The 21,535-nt window shown below is 30.4% G+C and overlaps 1 protein-coding gene across 1 annotated transcript in view; it reads right to left on the reverse strand.

Moving 5' to 3' along the window:
• Positions 1 to 21,535, reverse strand: part of LOC148311974 (dipeptidase 1-like) — a 121,542-nt gene that overhangs the window by 15,284 nt on the left and 84,723 nt on the right. Inside the window, exon 4 of the mRNA XM_088278030.1 lies at positions 4,781 to 5,004. Coding sequence (XP_088134156.1) covers positions 4,781 to 5,004 — 224 coding nt within the window. The remainder of the gene's footprint in view (positions 1 to 4,780; positions 5,005 to 21,535) is intronic.

Here is a 21,535-nt window from a genome sequence, read left to right on the forward strand (position 1 = left end):
AAAGGAAAGGTTATTTTATATAAATATTACAGTAAAAAATCATTTTTTTCTATTCTCCTGGGATTTCAATTAAGGACGAATATCACATTGCTGGATCAAACAATTAAATAACTTTAAAAAAAATATATAGCAAACCTTAGGGTAATGTGCTAGCCCCTTATAGTATGTCGATTATTTAAAACAAATATAAAAGTAATGAGATCACGATATAAATTGAACATAAATAATAACAGATGTTCAGTATTTTTTAGGTGATATTACAATATTAAAATGAAAGCGATATTTTACATTTTTATGGCCATATTACCAAATTATCTATAATTTGTCATCAATACCGCCGAGTGACGAAAACAGCCATTAATCCAAAAATAATCCTAAATTTCACCTAAATCACGTTCATCAATTTTCATCACATTATCATCAATAAAACTTGATTTATCTCTACACTTCACCTGGGATTGAAAATTCGCATTTCGAGCAATTGAATAATGGGTGAACCCTTTCAAATGATATAATATGTATTTGCTGCCTGATTTGTACATACATTTCACCTTCCATCAAATCAATCTTTAAAGATAAACTCTGGGGATTTGTAGAATAAAATAAATTGTTAAAAATATCAAGTCTTTTAAATATATAATCACAGAACCGATTTCAAACACTGAAAACTGTGAAAGACGTATCCTGAAATATTAAAATGGTATTGGACAATGATCTTAGAGGTAAAAACACATATTCAGGAGTAGGTAACCAACATAAAAATGGTTTTCTTCGAAATGTGAAAAAGTCTCGTAAATGATTATCAAACCACGGGTTGGTATTTCTTCCCCAATCATATTTATGAGTCCTGATGGAATTTTGAGCTATAAGTAATATTATTATAATAAAACTGGTAAAAAAAAACGAAAGCAAGAAAGCAAAAAAGCACGAAAAAAATATATGAAAAAAAAAATACAGATGCAGAGAAAATTCTTTAAAATATAAAAATAAAGAGAAGTAATGAAAATATTTTTTTTACCTACGGATACCAAACGATATATTTAATTTCGACTTTTTATATTCTATACATAATATTTGACAAAAACATATATATTTTTTCAAAGATTTTTTTACCTAATAAAACTAGCTGTGTCCGGCCTCACTTTCGTACGGCTTAGTCTTTTTTATTTTTTTTTTAATTAAACACTAACCACTTAATGAATTAAGTGGTTTATTACAAGTGTTTCATTTTTTTTGAAATAATCAACAAGTCATTCCACAAAGTGATCCAATAAATAATAGGGGGTTGAATTAATTCTCGCCGTTTTTGTAGTATTTTGAATTGAAAATATATATTTTTTTTAAAGTAAGAATTTATTCAAAGTATTGCCCTTCTTTCTCGACTACTTTGGCCCATCTTTCAGGAAGAAGTCGTATTCCTCTATAAAAGAAAACCTTGTCTTATGAGGCAATTCAATTTTCAACCCATAACTCGACTTCTCGATAACTTTTGAAAATTTATCCCGATAATCCATGCTGCATGGTCCAAAACAGATGATAATCGGATGGTCCGATGCCAGAAGAGTAGGGCGGGTGTGACAGAACCTCCCAGCCGAAGGAGTTTATCTGTTCTTTTACCACTTTGGCAACATGAGGGCGCGCGTTGTCGTGCAGAATGAGAATCGACTCGTGCCTGGCTGCGTATTCTGGACGTTTTTCTTCAATTGCTGTTTTCAGTTTGATCATTTGCTGCTTGTAAACCTCTGCTGTGACTGTTTGGCCTGCTTTGAGAAGCTCGAAAAAAATTACTCCTTGCTGATCCCACCAAATGCAAAGCATCGTTTTTGAGCCGTGAATGTTGCGTTTTGCAATGCTGGCTTCAGCAGGGAGTGGCTGACCTGGCTGGCAGATGACGAAGAAGATTCACTTCTCATCGCTGGTGATGACGCGATGCAAAAAAACCTTTTCTGTGATGCCGTTGCAAGAGTGAATCACACATGCAATGTCGCCTTTCCATATCTCTCTCCTTCAGAGCATACGGGACCCAGTTTCCCTGCCGATGAACAAGGCCCATAACCTTAATTTTGAGGTGGTTTGAGGCGGTTGAAAGTGCCACGTGGGTGTTCGAGGCAGCGGGGGACAGGAAAACAAAATAAAACGAAAGGAATCAATTTAAATCACAGAGAAATATTAGATTTTTATAAACGGCGAGAACTAATTCAACCCCCTAATAATATGGCTTAGTCTTGTTACATGGAAAATTATAAAAAACAGAAACCATACAAAAAAATAGAAGTCGATAAGGCGATTTTCAGTTTGATTTTGAAATGGTTCATGCTTCAAAAAGATTTTTACATGAATAGGTTCTGGGCCGCACTTAAAAAGTCAAAAAGCCGCACGCGGCACCCAAGCCATACTTTGAAGACCTATGGCCTAACTTAAATATCAGCATAAAGTGAAAACAACTTCTTTCCTAATAATGTCGATTTTCGAGATTTTAACAAGACTAGAACATTTAGAAAAACTGCGAACTTGCTACGTCAGAAAACATACTATGGGCTTTTCTACCGTTCGGTCCATAGGACGTGGACGTAGAGATTTGGACAAAGTAAACTTGTGAAGTGGTCAATCACTAGCCGATTAGAGGGTCGATTTCTATTTTGACAAGTCAGCTTATCTGAGTGCGGTGTTATTTTAAAAATGAACACCGAAAGTCTGAGAGAGATTCTTTTATATTTTAGTTCGAAAAAGAAATTATCACCGAAGTTCTTTCAGAGAATATAATTACACGGAAGTGATAAAAGTTTTCCGAAATGAAATATTACATCCCTGCATTCAATTTTGTTCTTCAAAACAAAGGTCAAATGAGAAAATAATAATTAGATTATTTGTGTTTTTGTTAGAACTTTTAATCGTCGTTTTTCGGACAAAATTTATTCCTCTTTAGTGATACACGAAAATGGCAAATATTATATAAAAACAAAAATAAATTCTCATAAAATCACGGTTATCTATACCAGTGTTCCGCAATTTTTTTCTGTTCATGGTTCACCTGCTAAATCAAGAAATTTCAGAAGTACACCAATGAAAAAAAGCTAATTTAATATTGATTAATTATCAGAATAAATATAATGCGCAAACAAATTTAGCATGTGATGTTTAATGCGGAATGTGAGCTTGCTTAACTGACCACAAGCGATCAAAATTTGAAGCAATTGTGTTATCTTCACAAAACTAGACTTTTTTCCACGGCAAAAAAAACTAATCACCACGGTACTGCAGTATGCCGCGGCATACACTTTACGGAACAATGATTCATACAAAAAAGTCATAAATCTCTACGTCATTTTATTCATTTAAAAAAATACAAATAAGTCTCGATTAACAGATAATGAAGCAGTTTGTCATCGAGTTCATAAAGTAATCGTTCTATCAACGTATGTATACTCGTATACAACGTAATCAAAAAATATGTTACATTATACACATCGACATTGACATATATAAATACATCATACACATATACACACAGACACTTGGGATTTATTTGTAACGAGATGTTATCTAAACACAGATGAAGAAAAATATGGATTTCTGCATATTTACGAGTCTTACGACCTGTCATAGAATAACGATCAATATAATACTGCGTCGATGTGATGAAGTACTTTATGTATAAAAAACGATTTATCAATGTTTCAATAAACAAATAATAAAGAATTGATATGTCAACATAGATGAAGAAGAATATGGGAGTCTGGGCATTTACGGGGCTTACGACCGTAAGGCTGGTTTAAGTGACTTTACACACTTGTAACATTCACCAATTCTACCTATGATTGACAATCACACTACTCAAGTTCTTTGAACTTCTAAAAAGAGATAATCCAGATTTGTGAACAAGTATTTGGACACTCAAAATGTTGTTAATATAAAAAAAAACTTGTTGTTTTGACATTGATAGTTTCTGTAAACGTAACCGAGACGTCAAAAAATACAACAATAACACGGCACAAAACCTCTTTAAGTAATTAAATAATAGTCCATAAACTTCAGTGCAATTCTCGAGAAATACAATTAACGTTAATCCATTAAAGTTTATAAAGTTTTTGAATTTATTTCGAAGAGTTCGTAAAGTTATTTAAGTTGCTACAGAGTGATATATTTTTGTTCATGTCGAGTGATGGTCGCGTCATGATGTTGCCGCCTTTAAACTAGTGGGGAAGAGATTATAGGGGACTGTACGGTGATACAGACTAGAATAATTGATGACCCTTGACTCCGCTGGAAGCTCGCCAAACGACGTTACATTCTTTGCAACATTACGAATGGTAGTATTCTAATATTGGAAGGGATGAAAAAATAACAAATATCTATTCGTATAATATTACGGAAACTGAAAAAAATTGGGGCTCAAAGGACTCATATAGGACAGGCTAGTACGAATATGGTAATGCGTCCCCGAGTACCCAATACATCAGAAGTCTACAAAATAATATATTTGATAATATTATAACTTTCTTTTAGACTTTCGAAGTATTTTATTATCATATCCAGGTATTGAAGCAGGAAATTTATAGACTTGGTATTTTAAAAATAAATAGAAATGAGCCTCATCAGAAAAAAGGGATATTGTCAAAAGCGAGGGTTGTGGATTAAATTTACAAAAAGCCTATTTTCAAAAAGGTGCTTTAACCCTTTGTGGTAAGCGTAAGTTAATGGACTAAAGAGTCAAATAAATGGGTTTTAGAAATAACGGAAATGAAGTGACGATTCGTCAATTGAAATGATGAATAGTCACCTTTCCGAAGGGCGCCAGGCCCTCGTGGTCGGGGTCCGAGGCGCCCATGGCGTCCGCCAGCGCGCACTGCGCCCACGGCGTGTCGCACGTGGACGTGAGCGTGAGGTAGCGCACGCCCATCACGTGCAGCGCGCGCAGCACGCCCAGCGAGCCGCCCAGCGCGTGCCCACCCTCTACGCCCACGAGCGAGCACACGCGCCCCAACGCGTGCGACTTCTTGATATCTGTAATTAAAAATATATACCTCTTGAAAATGGATATTCTCGATTCGGAATCAATAGATACTTGGGTAAGGGCCATGAATTAAACCATTATTTTGTAGTATTGAAATACATTTTTTTGTTACATAGTTTTGTGTACATTTTCGATATTTATTTCGTGGTGTGTCCCAATTTAAAAATAATTTGTCTTGGACTTGGCTTTGATCTTTCCCTTTTCCCCTTTTCCTTCCTCCCGCCCCTCTTCCAGGTATTTATATTTAATGACATAATATGTGAAATTGTGTAAATGGAATGTTACAAATACCTTTTTTTTGTTACTCATTATTGTAAATTGTTCTGTTAAATTTCAAAGTATTTTTTTAAAAATTAAATTGAAATAAAATTACGAAATACAATTGCCATGATTAAAAATTAAATTGAAATAAAATTACGAAATACTTGTTTTTATACCACTTGAGTTTTATTAAAGACTACTTGTTTCAGAAACTAAACTTCCATCATTCAGGTCTGAATAATAACTGTGTTTCCTTTAATCATTGTAACATGTCTTACCACGAAGTTAATGCCGAAACAATGAATAAAATACAATTGCCATAATCATTGATTGTCTATTTCCATCTGTTTTTCAATTTTTCAATACCCCTTTCATAAAAATCTTGTGGTTTTGAGTTAAAACGTCGGATTAGGTTTTTTTTAAATAAAGCATATTTTAAAATTTCCTATCCACGCACACGCACATGCATATGTACACGCACATATAAATGCAGTAGTTGCTCCGTATAACAATATCCAAGGGACTGGGTATGGTGATTGATTGATATAGAAATAATTATAAAGAGGGACAACAATATATGGTGAAACAAAGGTATAAAAAAGTCAAATATGATATATCAGTTGCCTTTTACAATATACGCTTATAATGTCAAAAGAGAAAAAAAAGAGGAGCAAGTTCGGTAATTTCTTAATTTGAACCATGCGAACATTTTTTTAATATACAATAATATGTAATTACACAAGGACGAACTGAAAAAAATGTCTTACATGGCGTTGTTGTTTTCGTGTATAGCGAAGTATATTTTACATACAATGAAAACAGTCTAAGAAACCTTGCTAAGAAATTCATAAAGCTGTACGTTTTCTATTTCGCAAGTTTTTTCAAAAGCACAAATAGCTCACACTTTGTTATTCCGTTCCTTTAGTACACAGGAGAATTCCATCGTATTATTCCGTGTGATGGAAAAAGACGATTCTTTTTCAATTGTTAATGTCGTTTTTCTGTAGAGAGAAAAATATCGTGTTTCACAATATAGTCAATTCTCTCGGCTCAAAGTTGGGAAATGCAATTTCTTTACCAATGCAATCAGGAAAGGAACCGTGATGTGAAATGGTGGGAACTTACAAGATTGTGATTCTATGCTTAAGTTGAGAGAATTGATATACAAAATCAACGTGAAACTATAATTGTAATTTCTAAGTTTATTTTGTACGTTAAAAGCATTGATAACTTGAAATTGATATTTTTGGAAAAAGCATAGCTACAATAAAAAAAGAGGTTATTAGAAAGTTGTCATACTCTGTTTACTCTCCACCAATAACCTAGTTATGTTATGGGGGGGGGGGGTGAATGGTGCATGACAATTTTTTTTCTGTATATGTAAATGTATGTATATGTGTATATGTATGTATGTGTGTATGTATGTGTATGTATATATATATGTATGTATATTTATAAATATATTCTTATTTTTAAACTTCTTACCTAGAAAAAAAAATCCTTTAACCACCCTCATTAATTCCTCTCCTTTCCTTCTCCTTCCTGCTTAATCTATTTTTTATACCATACCCTTTATTTTAATCACTGAATGTTTTTTAATAGTTTTATAACATAAATGTGGAATTGTTTAATTAGCTTTTTTTAACGTAACCATTTTTGTTAATGTAATGTAATGTTTTTATTAATGTAACTATTGTTTACTATATTTTTTTATGTAAGCTGTATAGTTCCTGAACAAATAAAATGAAAATTAACTTTGTGTTATGGTAATAAATGAAATGCACTTTCAATAGTCCCAAATCAATGTTTTTTAAAGTGGTATTACACAAAGTAAACAATGGATGATAAGGAGAGTGTTTTATTTCTAAGTTTCTTTAACGAATACATTTAATTTATAGATGCAGTAAAACTTGTACCAACATTTAGTTATTGTTATTATGAGCTCTATCCGGTTACACATGGCTGATTCTGATCAAATACTAGAGAAAGAGAACAGAAAGCACATTTTTAATGTGTTAAATTTCACACTGCTTGTGATGCAATAAAAATCTGTGAAACTGCAATGAAATGTTTATTTTCAATTATTAAGTGTCAATAGCCGTCCACTCAGGAAATCTTTATTATTGTTACTGTTACGTTCAACAGTTGGCGTTGCCATAAAGGTCAAATAATGTGTTTTTTCAACAAAACGTGTTTTTACCTGTCACAGGTAAAAATATCTGTTAACACCCAGACATTCCTTTTCTTCTTCGTCTTCGTTAAGATATCAATATAAATAACTCTCAAGTGGACAAACTCAGATTTGTAAATTTTGGACACACTAAAAACGCAGTAAAAATATGTATGTAATTTATGTTTTAACTACTTGTGCTCATAATTAAAATTGAAGTGTTATTAAAATAAAATTTGACATATTTATTGATTGTAATGAAATGGAATTGCAATTTTTGGAAAAATTCATGTAAACACAGTTTTAAAATTTAAAAAAATCCTGGCTCATACATACTCATTGATAATTACAGAAGAAATATGTAGGACTTAAATTATTAAATTAAAACAGAAAAATAACGATATTTTCTAGAATAAATATTTTGATATAATATGTATCAAAATAATATAAATTGTAACTGAAAGGGATACCTACTAAATCCAACATTTACGACTCAAGACTCCAAAAAGAACAAAAATAGTGTAAAAAGTTGAAAGAGTATAAAAATAATAATCATTTGCTCTCGGGGAATACTTTCGCGTGCGTTGAAAGGAGGAGTTCGAAGCAGTAAAAATACAGTAAAATTTAATTTCAGGCACCTGAAGAAATACAGAAAAAAGATTAAATCCACCCGCGCCAAGATTAGTTTATAAGGCGGTGAGATGAAAGTTCTTAGATACAATAAGCTTCCCATATCTCCCAATTTGTGAATGTTCTCAGAGAAATTTAATATATATATTTCGTTCTTGGATATAAATGAACACGTTGAAATTACATTTCCTGCCCTCACGTTTTTTGGTTATTATTTTACGGAAAAATTTAACCGAGATTGTACGAATATGTAATATATTTTTTTTTGCTTTTAGTTTCTAATTTATGTGTTTTACGTAAATGTGAATTTTACATTCGGTACATATATTTTTGCACAATAATGCTACAATATGGTTGTGAGGAAATCACAATTACCTTTAATCCTGATTTTTGAAAAAATATTTTTCTTTTTACTCTCATTCGCACTCAATGTTGCATGAGGCACTGCGTCAAATATATGCAATATTTGGTTGATCGTTGATTATAGTTGATATTATATCTGTGTGTATATAAATTTCTCTAGTCTCATTGTATTTTGTTTTGAATATTGAAAGCATTAACTTTGTGGATCATATTGATATATTATTTCGAGAAATAAAAATACTTTGTGTTCTGATCCACTCACATTTTTATTTAACCAACTAGTTTCGGCAACAACCTGTTGCCCTCTTCAGGGTTGCATTTATTACTAGTAATAAAATAAAAATGTGAGTGGATCAGAACACAAAGTATTTTTTTTTCTCGAAATAATATATAATTGCATTTTGTTTTTAACTTTTTTTATTATTTCTCTTAATCTTTTCACACTACGCTATATAATGTATACCTTAACTTTAACCCTTATTCGCACCTAATGGTGCAAAGGGCATTACATCGTATATAAGTAGTATCATAGTATCGTTTTGAAGGAAATATATTAAACTTTGCGCTTGGAATACTATCCAAGGGTTATATTAAATAAATATAAGGTAAAAAAACCATTGAATAATAATAATAAATATATCATACACACGCCATGTAAATCTTAGAACCCTTTATTTCAATGTTTGAAATAAATAAAATAATCAATTATGGTACCCTATATCCAAGGCTGATCAACTAGTCATCTATAAAGATAACACAGCCTTAATCTGATGCCAATACACCATTATTTGCAATATGGCTAGAAGAAGAAAAGCATCACAGCATTTCATAAATGTATTTAGAAAACTCGATTGCTTTAAGTAAACCCTTCACCCATTCTAATCTTCTGAAAAGAAAATTGAGAGCTTATACGGTTTAGTTGGTATAGTAAAAATGACAATCCAGATATTATTAAATCTCTTGAACCAATATAAACTCAGAATGAAAATAATATTTATCCCATCTTGAGATGGTAGAAAACTACTTGGAAACGTTTCTGAACAATTCGGTATCCTTGCTCAGGCAGTTTATTGAAAGTTGGACGGGATCTTCAAACTAGAATGAGAATGTTTAAGAAAAGAAAAGATCTTAGAATATTTTACTAGTTTCGATACTTGAAACTTGAATATCGCTTTTCTAATGTATGCAAATTTATATAAAGTAAAAATAGGTCTTTAGAAAATACGTTTTCCGATATACTTAATGTGCTATGTTTATCCGTATTTTAAATTTAAAACAAAACTCATCAGTTTTATCTTTTCTCCAATACAGAGGAAGAATACATTGGCGGAGAAAAACTGAGGAACGGTTGGCATGATCAAGTGTTTCAAATACTTGAATGTTCTCAGGTCAGGAGTCGGTATAATTGACGGGTATATATAAAGACAAGTTTTGGAATACTTAGACTAAATTATTTATGTTCGAATAATTGCATAAAGAAATAATGCACGGCTGAGATAAGCATTATCAAAAAAATTGAGAAAGGTGTTATTGAGATGGTTTGAGCATGTGAATCGAATGAGAGAAAGAAGAACAGAAAATCAAATTTATGAGGCAAATGTAGTTGGCAATAGAAGTAGAGGAAGTCCGAGGAAAACTTGGCCTGATCAAGTATTTCAAATACTCAATCAATCAATCAATCAATGTTCAAGTAAAAAATATTTTTAATGTATTAAACACTTAGTTATAAATTCCATTTTGTTTTAAAATGATTATATTTTTTAATGGATTTTTCAGTTTCAGCCTTGCTGAATGATTTCGATTGAAAGCAGTTGATTTGAATGGTAAAAAATATAAAACATCCGAAAAAGTGGATGAAAATGGGAATCCGGAAATCTTACCTGTTGCTCAAATGAATAAGGAATGCCTCAAGGCATCAAAATATGAATAAAACATTAAAAGAGACGAAAAATATACTTTTTTCTCTTATATTTAAATTTCGAGGATTAGAAAATATTTTATTTTGTCATTTAATGTGAGGTATATTTGAGAAACAGAAGCACTAAACAATGTTAAAGCTCTGGTGAGATATCATGGGAAAACATTGGTGCTAGATAAGTTACATATTCACTCAAATTAATTTGCTATTTCAGTTGCAGCTAACCTCACGCAATTATACAGTACAACAACTCAAATAATTACATTCAAAGTATACATTATTATTTGGTCGCAAGTCATGAAACAGCGATTTAAGGAGGTTTCGCAACAATATAATTAGACACAATACAATATAATTAGGTTCTATTTTACCTTACTAATTAAATTTTCTCGTACACTCATTATTTAACATTGATGTAATTAAGGCAAAAAGATTACGCATTTGAAGTGTCTCCAAATTTTTTAAACATGCTGGATTTTCCACATAGGGTTTTTACTAAGGTTTTTTTATTGATATATAAATAAAAAGTAAGAAGTCATTGAAATACAAAATGGAAGTCGATGTATTAACAAGGTTTTGATTTAGACAGCCGATGACAGATCGTAAGCCAAGTAAAGACCCAGTCTTATAGAGACTGGGTATTAGACACATTCCCAACTTAATAATTTGAGATGAGAATTAAAGTAAAGGTTTTACTTTACGTGTATTTTTATAATATTGTCAGCGTTATAAAGAAACAGCAAATAAATATTTGTAATTATAATAACTGTAACCCTGCTTTAATAATCATATACATATACATATCAGATACTTGTATGTAGTACCTTAAAAATTAACATTATATTTAATTATAAAATAAAGTGATAATTTAGATATAAAAATAAACTACTTGTGTAAGACCACTTTTTAGTTTATAAATTAAACTTTTAGTTTCAAGAATTACAAATGGTATCGAAACTAGTCATGATTACATTAATAAACTCAAAAGTAGTTTTATATACGAATTTTTAATTTAATTTTGTGTTTAAAAATATACAATTTTCAGATTTGTAAAAGAGTGGCATTAAAAGACAAGCTTTAAGCATCAACATAAACCAATAAAATAAATTAATCGAACGGTAATATGATCCAATCCTTTTAGTGCAAATTTCGTGAACGATCACTTTTTTTTTTTAATTCACGATCCCTCTCAATTATTTAGACCCCTTACACGATGGGGGTGATGTTTACTTCCTGTTATCCCATATAAAATGCGAAAAACATAAAGAACTATAAAGCTTATTTACAAACAATATTCTTGAAGGTACCGTTTTCAGGTTTCTTTGTCCGTGAAGGATCATTACTGCAAGATATCTAGAAGGTAATAAAGATACAGAACTCTTCTGGCCTTGAGAACAAAAGACAGGATATATAAATATTTTAGAGAGCTTTGAAAAAATCAAGTGGGTTAGCTCTTCATGCGTGTATTGAAATGAATCACAAATGTAGTGATCAGTATTTTCCACATGAACAATTCAGAAAAAGTTACTTTTTACAAAATAATCATAAGATTAAATGAACTTTTATATTTTTTACATAGTAAAAATACATTTTTGAATATCTCAACATAGATGAAGTCTGGGTTGATACCTAGATAACCCAAAGTGTAATACCAAGGTGTAAATACAGGACTGACGACCTGTTAATCTGGTTAAGAATTCCATTCTTCATCTATGTTGAGAAAAAATGTAATTCATCTCTTACGGGAGAAACTATTGTGGAAAAAATATTTGTAGAAGTATTTGGACACTGTCAATGTTGTTGAAAAAACTCATTTCACCATTTAAACTTATGACGGTCTAGTGACTATACGCTTAAACAATTACACGTGCATTTAAAAATTACTCACTTAAATCACCAAATTCATCTCCTATCAAAACAATACACGATTCATCCTTAATAACTGAAACATACCTTATGAAAATATACAAAGACCCAAAAGATAAAAGCACAGAAACACATCAAACAAAATCAAACGTATACCTTGTTTGGTTACAAGAATTTTAAATACTACACAATAAAACTGTATAACCTACTTCCATTATCCATAAAGTCATGAAAAAAGTTTAAAAATGCTTTTTATAATTGGATAATGGAGGTGATTGAATTTTAAAATGATTGTATTATTCAGCTTTGTCGTCCATAATCTCATGAGAGACGAATTACTGATCAAATACCTTAATAAAAAGCACTCTAAAATGCTCCCTTGGCATGGAAAAACCCAGTTAGCACACATTTTTGTATATTTTAAATTAAATATTTGCTTGATTAAATACAAATAAATAATAAATGAATAAATAAAAATATTAATGACCTTACTTCCATATTCTTCTTCATCTATGTTGAGATGTCAATTTTTTAAATAACTCCTAATTGAAGATAATCCAAAAGTATTTGAACACACTCAGAATGTCGTAAATAAACTTACTGGTGAAATTATAAGCTAAAATTAAAAATCAAAAGGGTATTTTCTAGCGTTTCTTGAGTATGTGAATATAATCCTGGATTCGGACCTCACATACAAATTAAAGAGTTTCTGCTTTATAAAAACCTACTCTCATCTCATCATAGTTGTCCCCAGTAAAATTCTAGTTAATTCAAACAGTTCAAAATTGATCAGTATAATTAGTTAGTTTAATTCCAAGAATTTGAGTAGTGTGGTTAACTATCATGGGTAGAATTGATGAATGTTACTCGTGTGTAATGTGATCACTTAAACCAACCTATGACGGTCATAAGCCCCGTAAATGCCCAGATTTCCATGTTCGTCTTCATCTATGTTGTGATTTTAAAAAAAATAGCATCGGAGATTGCTTCACGTCCATCTTTATAACATTACTTTAACGTAATAAATTAATATATAATATTGTTTTCGAGATAACTTCACAAGGAAGATCGATTAGTTTCTAGGGATTGCTTTAAGAATAATATATTTAATAATAATGGAAAGTGATATATTAATACAGATTATTTTATTCAAAGGTTCAAATGATCAATACCCTGTTTATATGTTTATATACATATTAGGTTTGCTTTTATATCAATATCATCAATTACATGAGTTCTATATCGTAACTCATTTAAGCGTGCTGTTTATTTCGATTCATTCAATATATAATAATTTATTTTCATTAATCGCGGGGGAAATGATTAATATTACGCGTGTATAAAGTGATCACTTAAACCAGCCTATGGTAGGTCGTAAGATTTACGAATACCCAAACTTCCATTGTTTACTTCATCTTCTTTTAAGGCTGAAATCTCGACGAATTGAATCGAATGAATTAGACCCTTTTTTTAATTATATTGAAAAAATATATATTTATATTTTTTAATTCCTTGCTAATTAATATCTCTTTTTTCAAAAACATTATTTTATTTAAAGAAAAACTTATGCTTACAATTAAAAACGGTATTTTAAGAAAAATATCAATTACGTCACATGTTACCTGGGTTAAATAATATCAACTGCGCGGTGGCGTAGTTGGGTAGACGCTCGACTGCGAAACTGGCGTCGCGGGTTCGATTTCCGCCTATTGTAAAATGAATTCAAGAAAAAAAAAATTCGATTGGTCTTTGTGTTGGTCATTTTTCATATTTACCTTCCCCATCCTTACGTTCCTATCTGCAGACAAGCGTCTAAAAATAGAGGCTTTGCTGGTTATTCCTTTATTTTTAAAAATATATTAAGAAAGTATCGTTTATTGGGCCTTAAGATGTGAATATAATAACAATTTTATAAAAACAACTAAGTGGAGAAACCCAGATTTGTAAACAAGAATTTGGACACTCTTAAAATGTTGAAGTTAAATATTCTTTAAAAGTAATAAATAAAAATATGAAAAATTAATAAAACTGCTTCACGCTCGTAGAAATTTTTAAAGGGAGAAAATTGTTCAGTTTTTTATCAAGGCGAAATACCTTCCCCTATAAATACATGTACACAGTCGTATGTACCGATAAAGGAATTCAAAACATCCCCTAAGAAAATGTTAGAAATTCAATATAATCTTCTTATTCATGATCCCTTTCCTCCGACCTTTAAACCCCGTATTTTATTACCTATTACGTTACGTCATGCGTCAGTCCAATCGTTTATGGGAATTCGGGCATATCACCGAATTGGATTTTTTCCTAACCACGACCTTATTTCATCGATATATTTATTTGCATGCTCACAGCATATTCGAATATTTCAATTTTTATTATACTCTCTAATAAGAATAAATGTCTCGTGCCTTTAAAAATGTGTCATTATGGGCAATCGATCATAAGGGGATTACCACAAAGGAGAAATATTGGATATAACAAACTCTATATATACGGGTTTTTAAAAGATTCTCCTCCGCATTATAAAGAATCCAAAAAATAAATTACTTCATTCATCATTTTTGTTTTGAAAAAGACCATCAAAAAATAGCATTTTACAACATTGGTTACATATTATATTACATCACTACGCAATAAAGTGTTTTTTTTCTTATAACTTTGTACTAATGGTATTAAAATTAATGTATTTAATTTATGTTTAACATGTTAAATACCATTTTTGGTCAGGTCAGGAGTCGAAATAATTGGCGTGTCTGTATAAAAAAGTCTATGAATGTGGATGAAGAGAATATTGTGTTCAAAAACAGATTGGTGTGGCGTTCAATTCTCTCTGTTTACCCCTGCGGGGAAACGGCGTGATGGTTTTTAGTTAGGTAGTTAGATATTTGCCACGTAAAACTTAAATTAAAAATTGACAAAAATATCACGAAATGTCTGCCAAATCAATTGATAAAACCAATGAATTTATTTATTTTTCATCGTAAATATATCAACATTTTGATCTACTTTAACTGTATTTTCCCACGCTGAGGGTACATTTGCAATACTTATTTATAAAACTATATGAAAAGAAACGGGTTTATGACATGCAATCAAATACGACATGGCATGATGCGATCTATTTCAGATCTTCTTGCCTCCATTATCCATTTATGAATAGCTCTTTTATACTTTTTTAAACGACTTTGTGGATAATGGAAGCAGGTTGTACGACGTTTTTTCCATAATAATCAAAATTATTTTTACTAAAAGAGGTAGTGTAAAAAAGTTTTAATATGTTTCTGTTTCTATTGTACGTTTCCATAAAGTGTGTTAATTGTGATTCGTGTGCTTTGCTGGAAAGTGCCTTCTTGTATTACATGAGAATAATTCTGAAATGCAAAAGTCAGATTTGTTTTAGCATTTAGTTATTTGTGTGTTATGAATTGTAATTTGTTTAGTATTGGAGTCCATCTCGGAATGAAAGTTTAAAAGATTTCGACAGTTCCTCGCTCCCAGTTTGAAATACTTGAAACAGGGTCCACAATCTCCACTGTAAAGTTTTAAAGGCAACCACACAAGGTGAGTGGTTGTAGCTAGATTTGTACTAACGTCACATTTAGTTATGATAAAATGGTGGGAGTTTAAATGACAGAGAAATAATTGTTTTCAACGTTTCTTGTTAATTCTTCTTCACATAGTTAACTATCAATTTAACACAGCATCAATTTGCTATAGTCTAATTGCTAATTTGCCTAGACACCATTGAGCGAAAAGGGTCTACAGTCACAAAATAAATTAACACACCTCATTTTTTAGTTCCTACGGAATCTAAACAACATAAAGGTTTTTTTATTCACAAATAAAAATACCTTGAATTCCAACAATTTTTGCAGAGAAGAATTTTATACTGAGCCATATTCTTTACATGCAAATTCCATTGTGCAAAAAACTGACCGTGTGGGGTTCCCATAAAAACCGTTGTCGGCCTTCCTTTGTGTGAATTATACTCTTTATATCATTTTGTAGTTATGTTTCTCTGTTATAACCCAAATTAATTACCTTTATACATGAGTATGTATATTTATTTTGTCAAAAAAATAACTTGAATACAATATTTACATCGTCATTTTATAACATAGCCATACTCATAATTAGTTTTTTTTTAATGTTTTTTAAATGTAATTACATCTTTGTAGAACAGTTGGGAATTGTTATTTGAGAGTGATGTCAAACGACTATATTTTTGTTACTTTTTTTAATATTGGTAATTATTTGAGACTAAATAAAATACGAATATTTCAAGTACATTAAAAAATTCAAAATCTTTTTACAATACAAACGTTTAAAACTAAATACATTATTAAAAATTTCATTGGAGCAAATCCAATAATATTGCATCTTTAAAACGGTTTTTTTAACACATCCGTATAAATAAAAATAAAAATATTCGTATTATTTTTTGACATCTCATCAAAGACGAAGAGGAATATGGAGGTCTGGGTTACGGGGCTGACGACCGTCATAGGCTAGATTAAATGATCACTTTGCACACGTGTAACATTCAAAAAATAATATGTCAAAAAATAATATGAAAATAACTCTTAACTTGTAATTGGAAGATAATCCAGATTTTGTGAACAAATATTTGGACCCATTCAAAATGTTGTAAATAAAAATATTCGTTTATTAAAAACCATAAATCTCTTATAGTTATTCAATGATTGTTTTTTTCATTTTAACTCCTTCATGTGCCATGTCAGGTCCCCTCGACGTCGACCATCACTTGAGAGTAATTGTCACTGTAGTAGGCAGCTCTAAATAGCACCGCAATGATACTAATACCCGTCCAATCTCGCATATTCTGGAGCCTTGAGATCTATCTTCTGGCCACGCAAAATTTTGACACAACGTTTAATTCGAATACCTACGCGCTTATCTGACAGGTAAAATATTTTTAAAAACCTTTTTTATCACAATGGCAGCACCATCTGTGGAACGTAACAATAGCACATGCAAAATAAAATATTGCTCATAGTAGAAAGCGTGCTTTTTAATAGTGCTGTCATTTATCATTTTCAATGATTAGATTTTTTGTATTTTTATTGCTTCACAAGCGATTTGAAATGAAATTTGATAGAATTTTGTGTTACCTTTTTTATTTCTATTTACCCATACAAAGCCATAGCGTGGCTGGGTACCGCTATTTTAAATTAAAAATGTTGTTGTCAATCATAGGTATAAAGGTAAATTTTAAGTGTTAAAAGATCACTAAAACCAACCTTTGACAGGTTGTAAGCCCAGACTACCATATTCATCTTTATCTAGATTTAGATGTCAATAAGTATAACTTCTCAGTGGATAAACCAAGATTTATGAGCAAAGATATGGACAAATTCGAAATATTGTAAATAAAATATTCGTCTTAAATCTAAAAAAATGTTTATTTAAATGAAATGCCGAAGCCAGAAACCAATGAAAGCAAACAATAAAGCATAAGTTGAAATTTTTTTAAAATTTGTTATAAAAACACAACCAACAATGTTGCTAGAAGAAATATTCATATTCTCAGTACCCAATCCTCGTAAATATTAAGAATAATATACAACATTTTGAGTGTGTCCAAATACTTGTTCACAAAATCTGGATTATCTCCAATTACAGGAGTTATTTTCATATATTTTTTTTTGACATCTCATCAAAGATGAAGAAGAATATGGAAGTCTGGGCATTTACGGGGCTTTACACACGTGTAACATTCACCAATTCTACCCATTATTGACAACCACACTACTCAAATTCTTGGAAGTTCTATATATATGAACCAATTTAGAAACCTTGTTCATGAATCACTAGAACTTCACTAGAGACATCTATTGGTGAGATGTAAAAAAAATAATAATAATAATAAGAATAATATATCTTGTTATTTTTTTAAACATCGAGAAATAAGTTACAGAATAGCACCAGATGTCGGTAGGTCATTAAAATATCTACTTTTCATCATTTGTATCATCAAAAACAAATATCTTTTTTCGAAACAAACTTTTCAACAAGCCGTGGTGAAAAACCTGTCAACTTTGAAAATTTATAAGATGCCGGCAATAAATTTGAATAAATATTGACTTTAAATTGGAGAACTGATTTGATTACTCCATGGCTGAAGTTTATATTGATGTAAAATAAATTTTCCTTCTCACGAAAATCGAGATACAAATATCTGGTTTTAATTTTTAAAACAAACAAAATAAAATATTGAAAATCCATAATATCGTTATTTCACAAATGACATGTAGTATTTTACAAAGAACGCATAAATTTACCCATGAAACCATTTGAAGGTTTTTATGTTTACTGTTTTGCATATGGACAAATCTCCCGACTCCGTATTGTAATGGTTAGCACAATTGGCTACCATGCTAGAGGTCCCGGGTTCGATCCCCCGGGGGTTCAAAAATAGCATTAGTCTTTTCTCTCTTTAATATTTATTTGATACTACAAGGGACTGGTACCTGAAGCGCAAGAATGATCACGATATATTCAATAAACGATCAATGTAATTATGCTTCAATACGATGCAGTGTGTAGTTTTAGTTGGTTGGAAGATATTACTTTTTGTCAATAAGCCAGCCAATTAACTTATTTCCTTTCTGTACATGAAGTTAAAATAAATAAATAATATTGTATGTAGTCAGAAAAACTAATAGTGGTATTAACCGAATAAAACTTTAGTAAAAAATAAATAGATATTACTATAAAGTGACGGACCAATCAATGAATGGAAAAAATGGTCTTAAAAAAGTGTAATGAAAAAATGATGTTTTCAGGCATCTTCTATTATAATATTTGAAATATTTTTTTAACATATATTTCATGAAGGTTTCGGCTAATAAAAAGCTTACTTTTTTCAATCATGTGTGTCGCCGAAGAATTAACATGCGGTTGATATTTGTATGCTTTATACACTGTGTAACATTCACCCTTCTACTGCATTTACATGCAGTAGAAGAATGAATGTTATACAGTGTATAATGCGATCATTTTAACCAGACAATGATAGATCATAAGAGCTGTAAATATCTAGACTTCTATATTCCCACCCAAATTAAACGTGTTCAGTTATCTATGTGGCGAAATCGATTTAAAAAACAGGGTTTTTCGGTTACATGTAATAATAAAAGGGCAAATTTAGATTCAATATTAAAATACAACGTCCTACACAAATTATTGTGACCCTAATTTGAGAATATAGAGATTTTTATCTTTGGATACGAGCAGCTGTTAACTGCAGACATTGTCTAGATGGTTAATTTATGCATACATAGTCGGTGGAGACGAGCATGATTATCATATTTCTGTATTTAGGGAATTCTAGAGTTAATCTTCGCGCAATTCGGTTGAAGAAAACATCATCTTATTCAAAATCTCATTTCCGTAATTCATCCGACATGGAGCTCTTGAATGTAACTATGGACCAAACCTTTATTTTCATTAAGCTATGTAATAAATTATACTATTTATCACTGGTGTTTGTAATATTAGATATTATTTTTGGATTTTATTTTTTAATTTATAAGCATATTTTTTTCTCCTTTAATCTTTTTTTTTAAATCCGTGGGTAGGCTTTTAAATTTTTTAAATATTTATATTCTCTAATAAGAAAATTGTTTTTCTACATACAAACATATTTAAATATGAAATGAGCAGTAGTATAGTTCAGTTTATAAAAAAGAAACTACACAAAGCAAGTGTAGTGAAATTTGAAAAATAAATGTATTACAATTTTATTCCTTTTGATAGATATTACGAAAAAAATGTGAAGCGGATAAGTGAATAAAAAATACAAAAATAAATTTAAAACATAAATGTGGTTAGTAATAGAATCAGAAGACTATATTTAAATTATATTTAAAAATATTAAAAATGATATAAAAGTTACAAGTCGAAAATTTATTATTTTATTTAAAGTAGTATTTTGACTCCGGTTCTGATTATAAGAGTATTCAATATGTTTTATAACCAAAATACGGGTACGTTCATGATAACGTTTTACTTAATGTGAATTTTCACAATATTATAAAGAATTTTGCTATACAACCAGACGAATATAACGTAATAGAAAGACGAAGAGCCGATAAGGGCTTTTGTAAAAAAATCGGAAGGAAGAGAGGAAGAAGAGGTATTTTTATAGATTTCATCTCTAGATTACGGGAATTTGTATTGTCATTTTAGGTTTGACTGTGACGCTATCTCCGATTGACAAAAAGGTAAGAAAAATTCAAAGATGTTTTTTTTATAAATATAGAATAGAAATGAAATGTAATGAAATATTTATGTGTTGATGGATATTCAACGAAAAACGTTAAAGCACAACGTTTTAAATAAAAATATATTAACTCTTTTTGTTTCATTAATGTTTTTTGCAGATACTTTGTGCCACATTATATACAACTGTTTTTTTTTTTAAACTACAACTTTGTTTTTAACCACTTTAATTTTTGGTACTCTTTTCCGAGCGGTTTCGACAAGAACCTTGTTATCTTCATTTATTGAAACCGGTTAGAGAAAAAAAAAGAAAAAGTACCAACAATGAAAGTGATTATTAATTCCTAAGTATTAATTCCTTCTTCAAGATATACGAGTGAACATATGTTTATAATATAAAACATATTACCTGCCTCTTACTAAACGTATGTATTTTATTCCATTTTTATGTTTTCCACCAAACTAATATACTTTTAAATTTAAGTACTTCGAAACATTGAAACAGTTTTCAGTTATATGTCTCTCAGTGCACTCGAGAAAATTGTGGCTGTCTCGTATGAGAAAAACAGTGAAATGATACGCCGGGGAATTCTTTTCAAAGTGTTTTATCTACGTGGGGAAAAGGATTTTAAGGATAAATGGCAGTGTATTATATCACGATAGGTAAAGGAGAAGTTGGTCTTGTTTCTCGTGCATTTCAAAAAGAAATAAACACTTCACGTTATTATTTATGATCGCCAAAATATGAAGCATCGTGCAAGCATTTTCCTATCTTTTATTATAATATTTCACCTGTCAAAAGGTATAAGAAATTGGTGGATTTTGGTACTACATGAAAGTATTTCTTTTGCTTCTTCGCTGTCATTTATCTGCGTAGAGATCTGCATTAGACAGGCCAAATCATGTAACTTAAATCATATACCTAAATAACTTAATTGCTAGCTTAGAATTATTGAACTGTTTTTATTCATGCCTTTAGCGAGATATTTTTCACTAATGAATTACATGAAATTTAAGTTAATTTAAATATAAACAGTGCATCCATTTACGAGTAAATAAATGCTTT

This window comes from Brachycentrus maculatus, unplaced genomic scaffold (assembly GCF_059751285.1).
Source record: "Brachycentrus maculatus isolate JH-2025_06_01 unplaced genomic scaffold, ASM5975128v1 h1tg000054l, whole genome shotgun sequence".
Classification (NCBI taxonomy): Eukaryota; Metazoa; Arthropoda; class Insecta; order Trichoptera; family Brachycentridae; genus Brachycentrus; species Brachycentrus maculatus.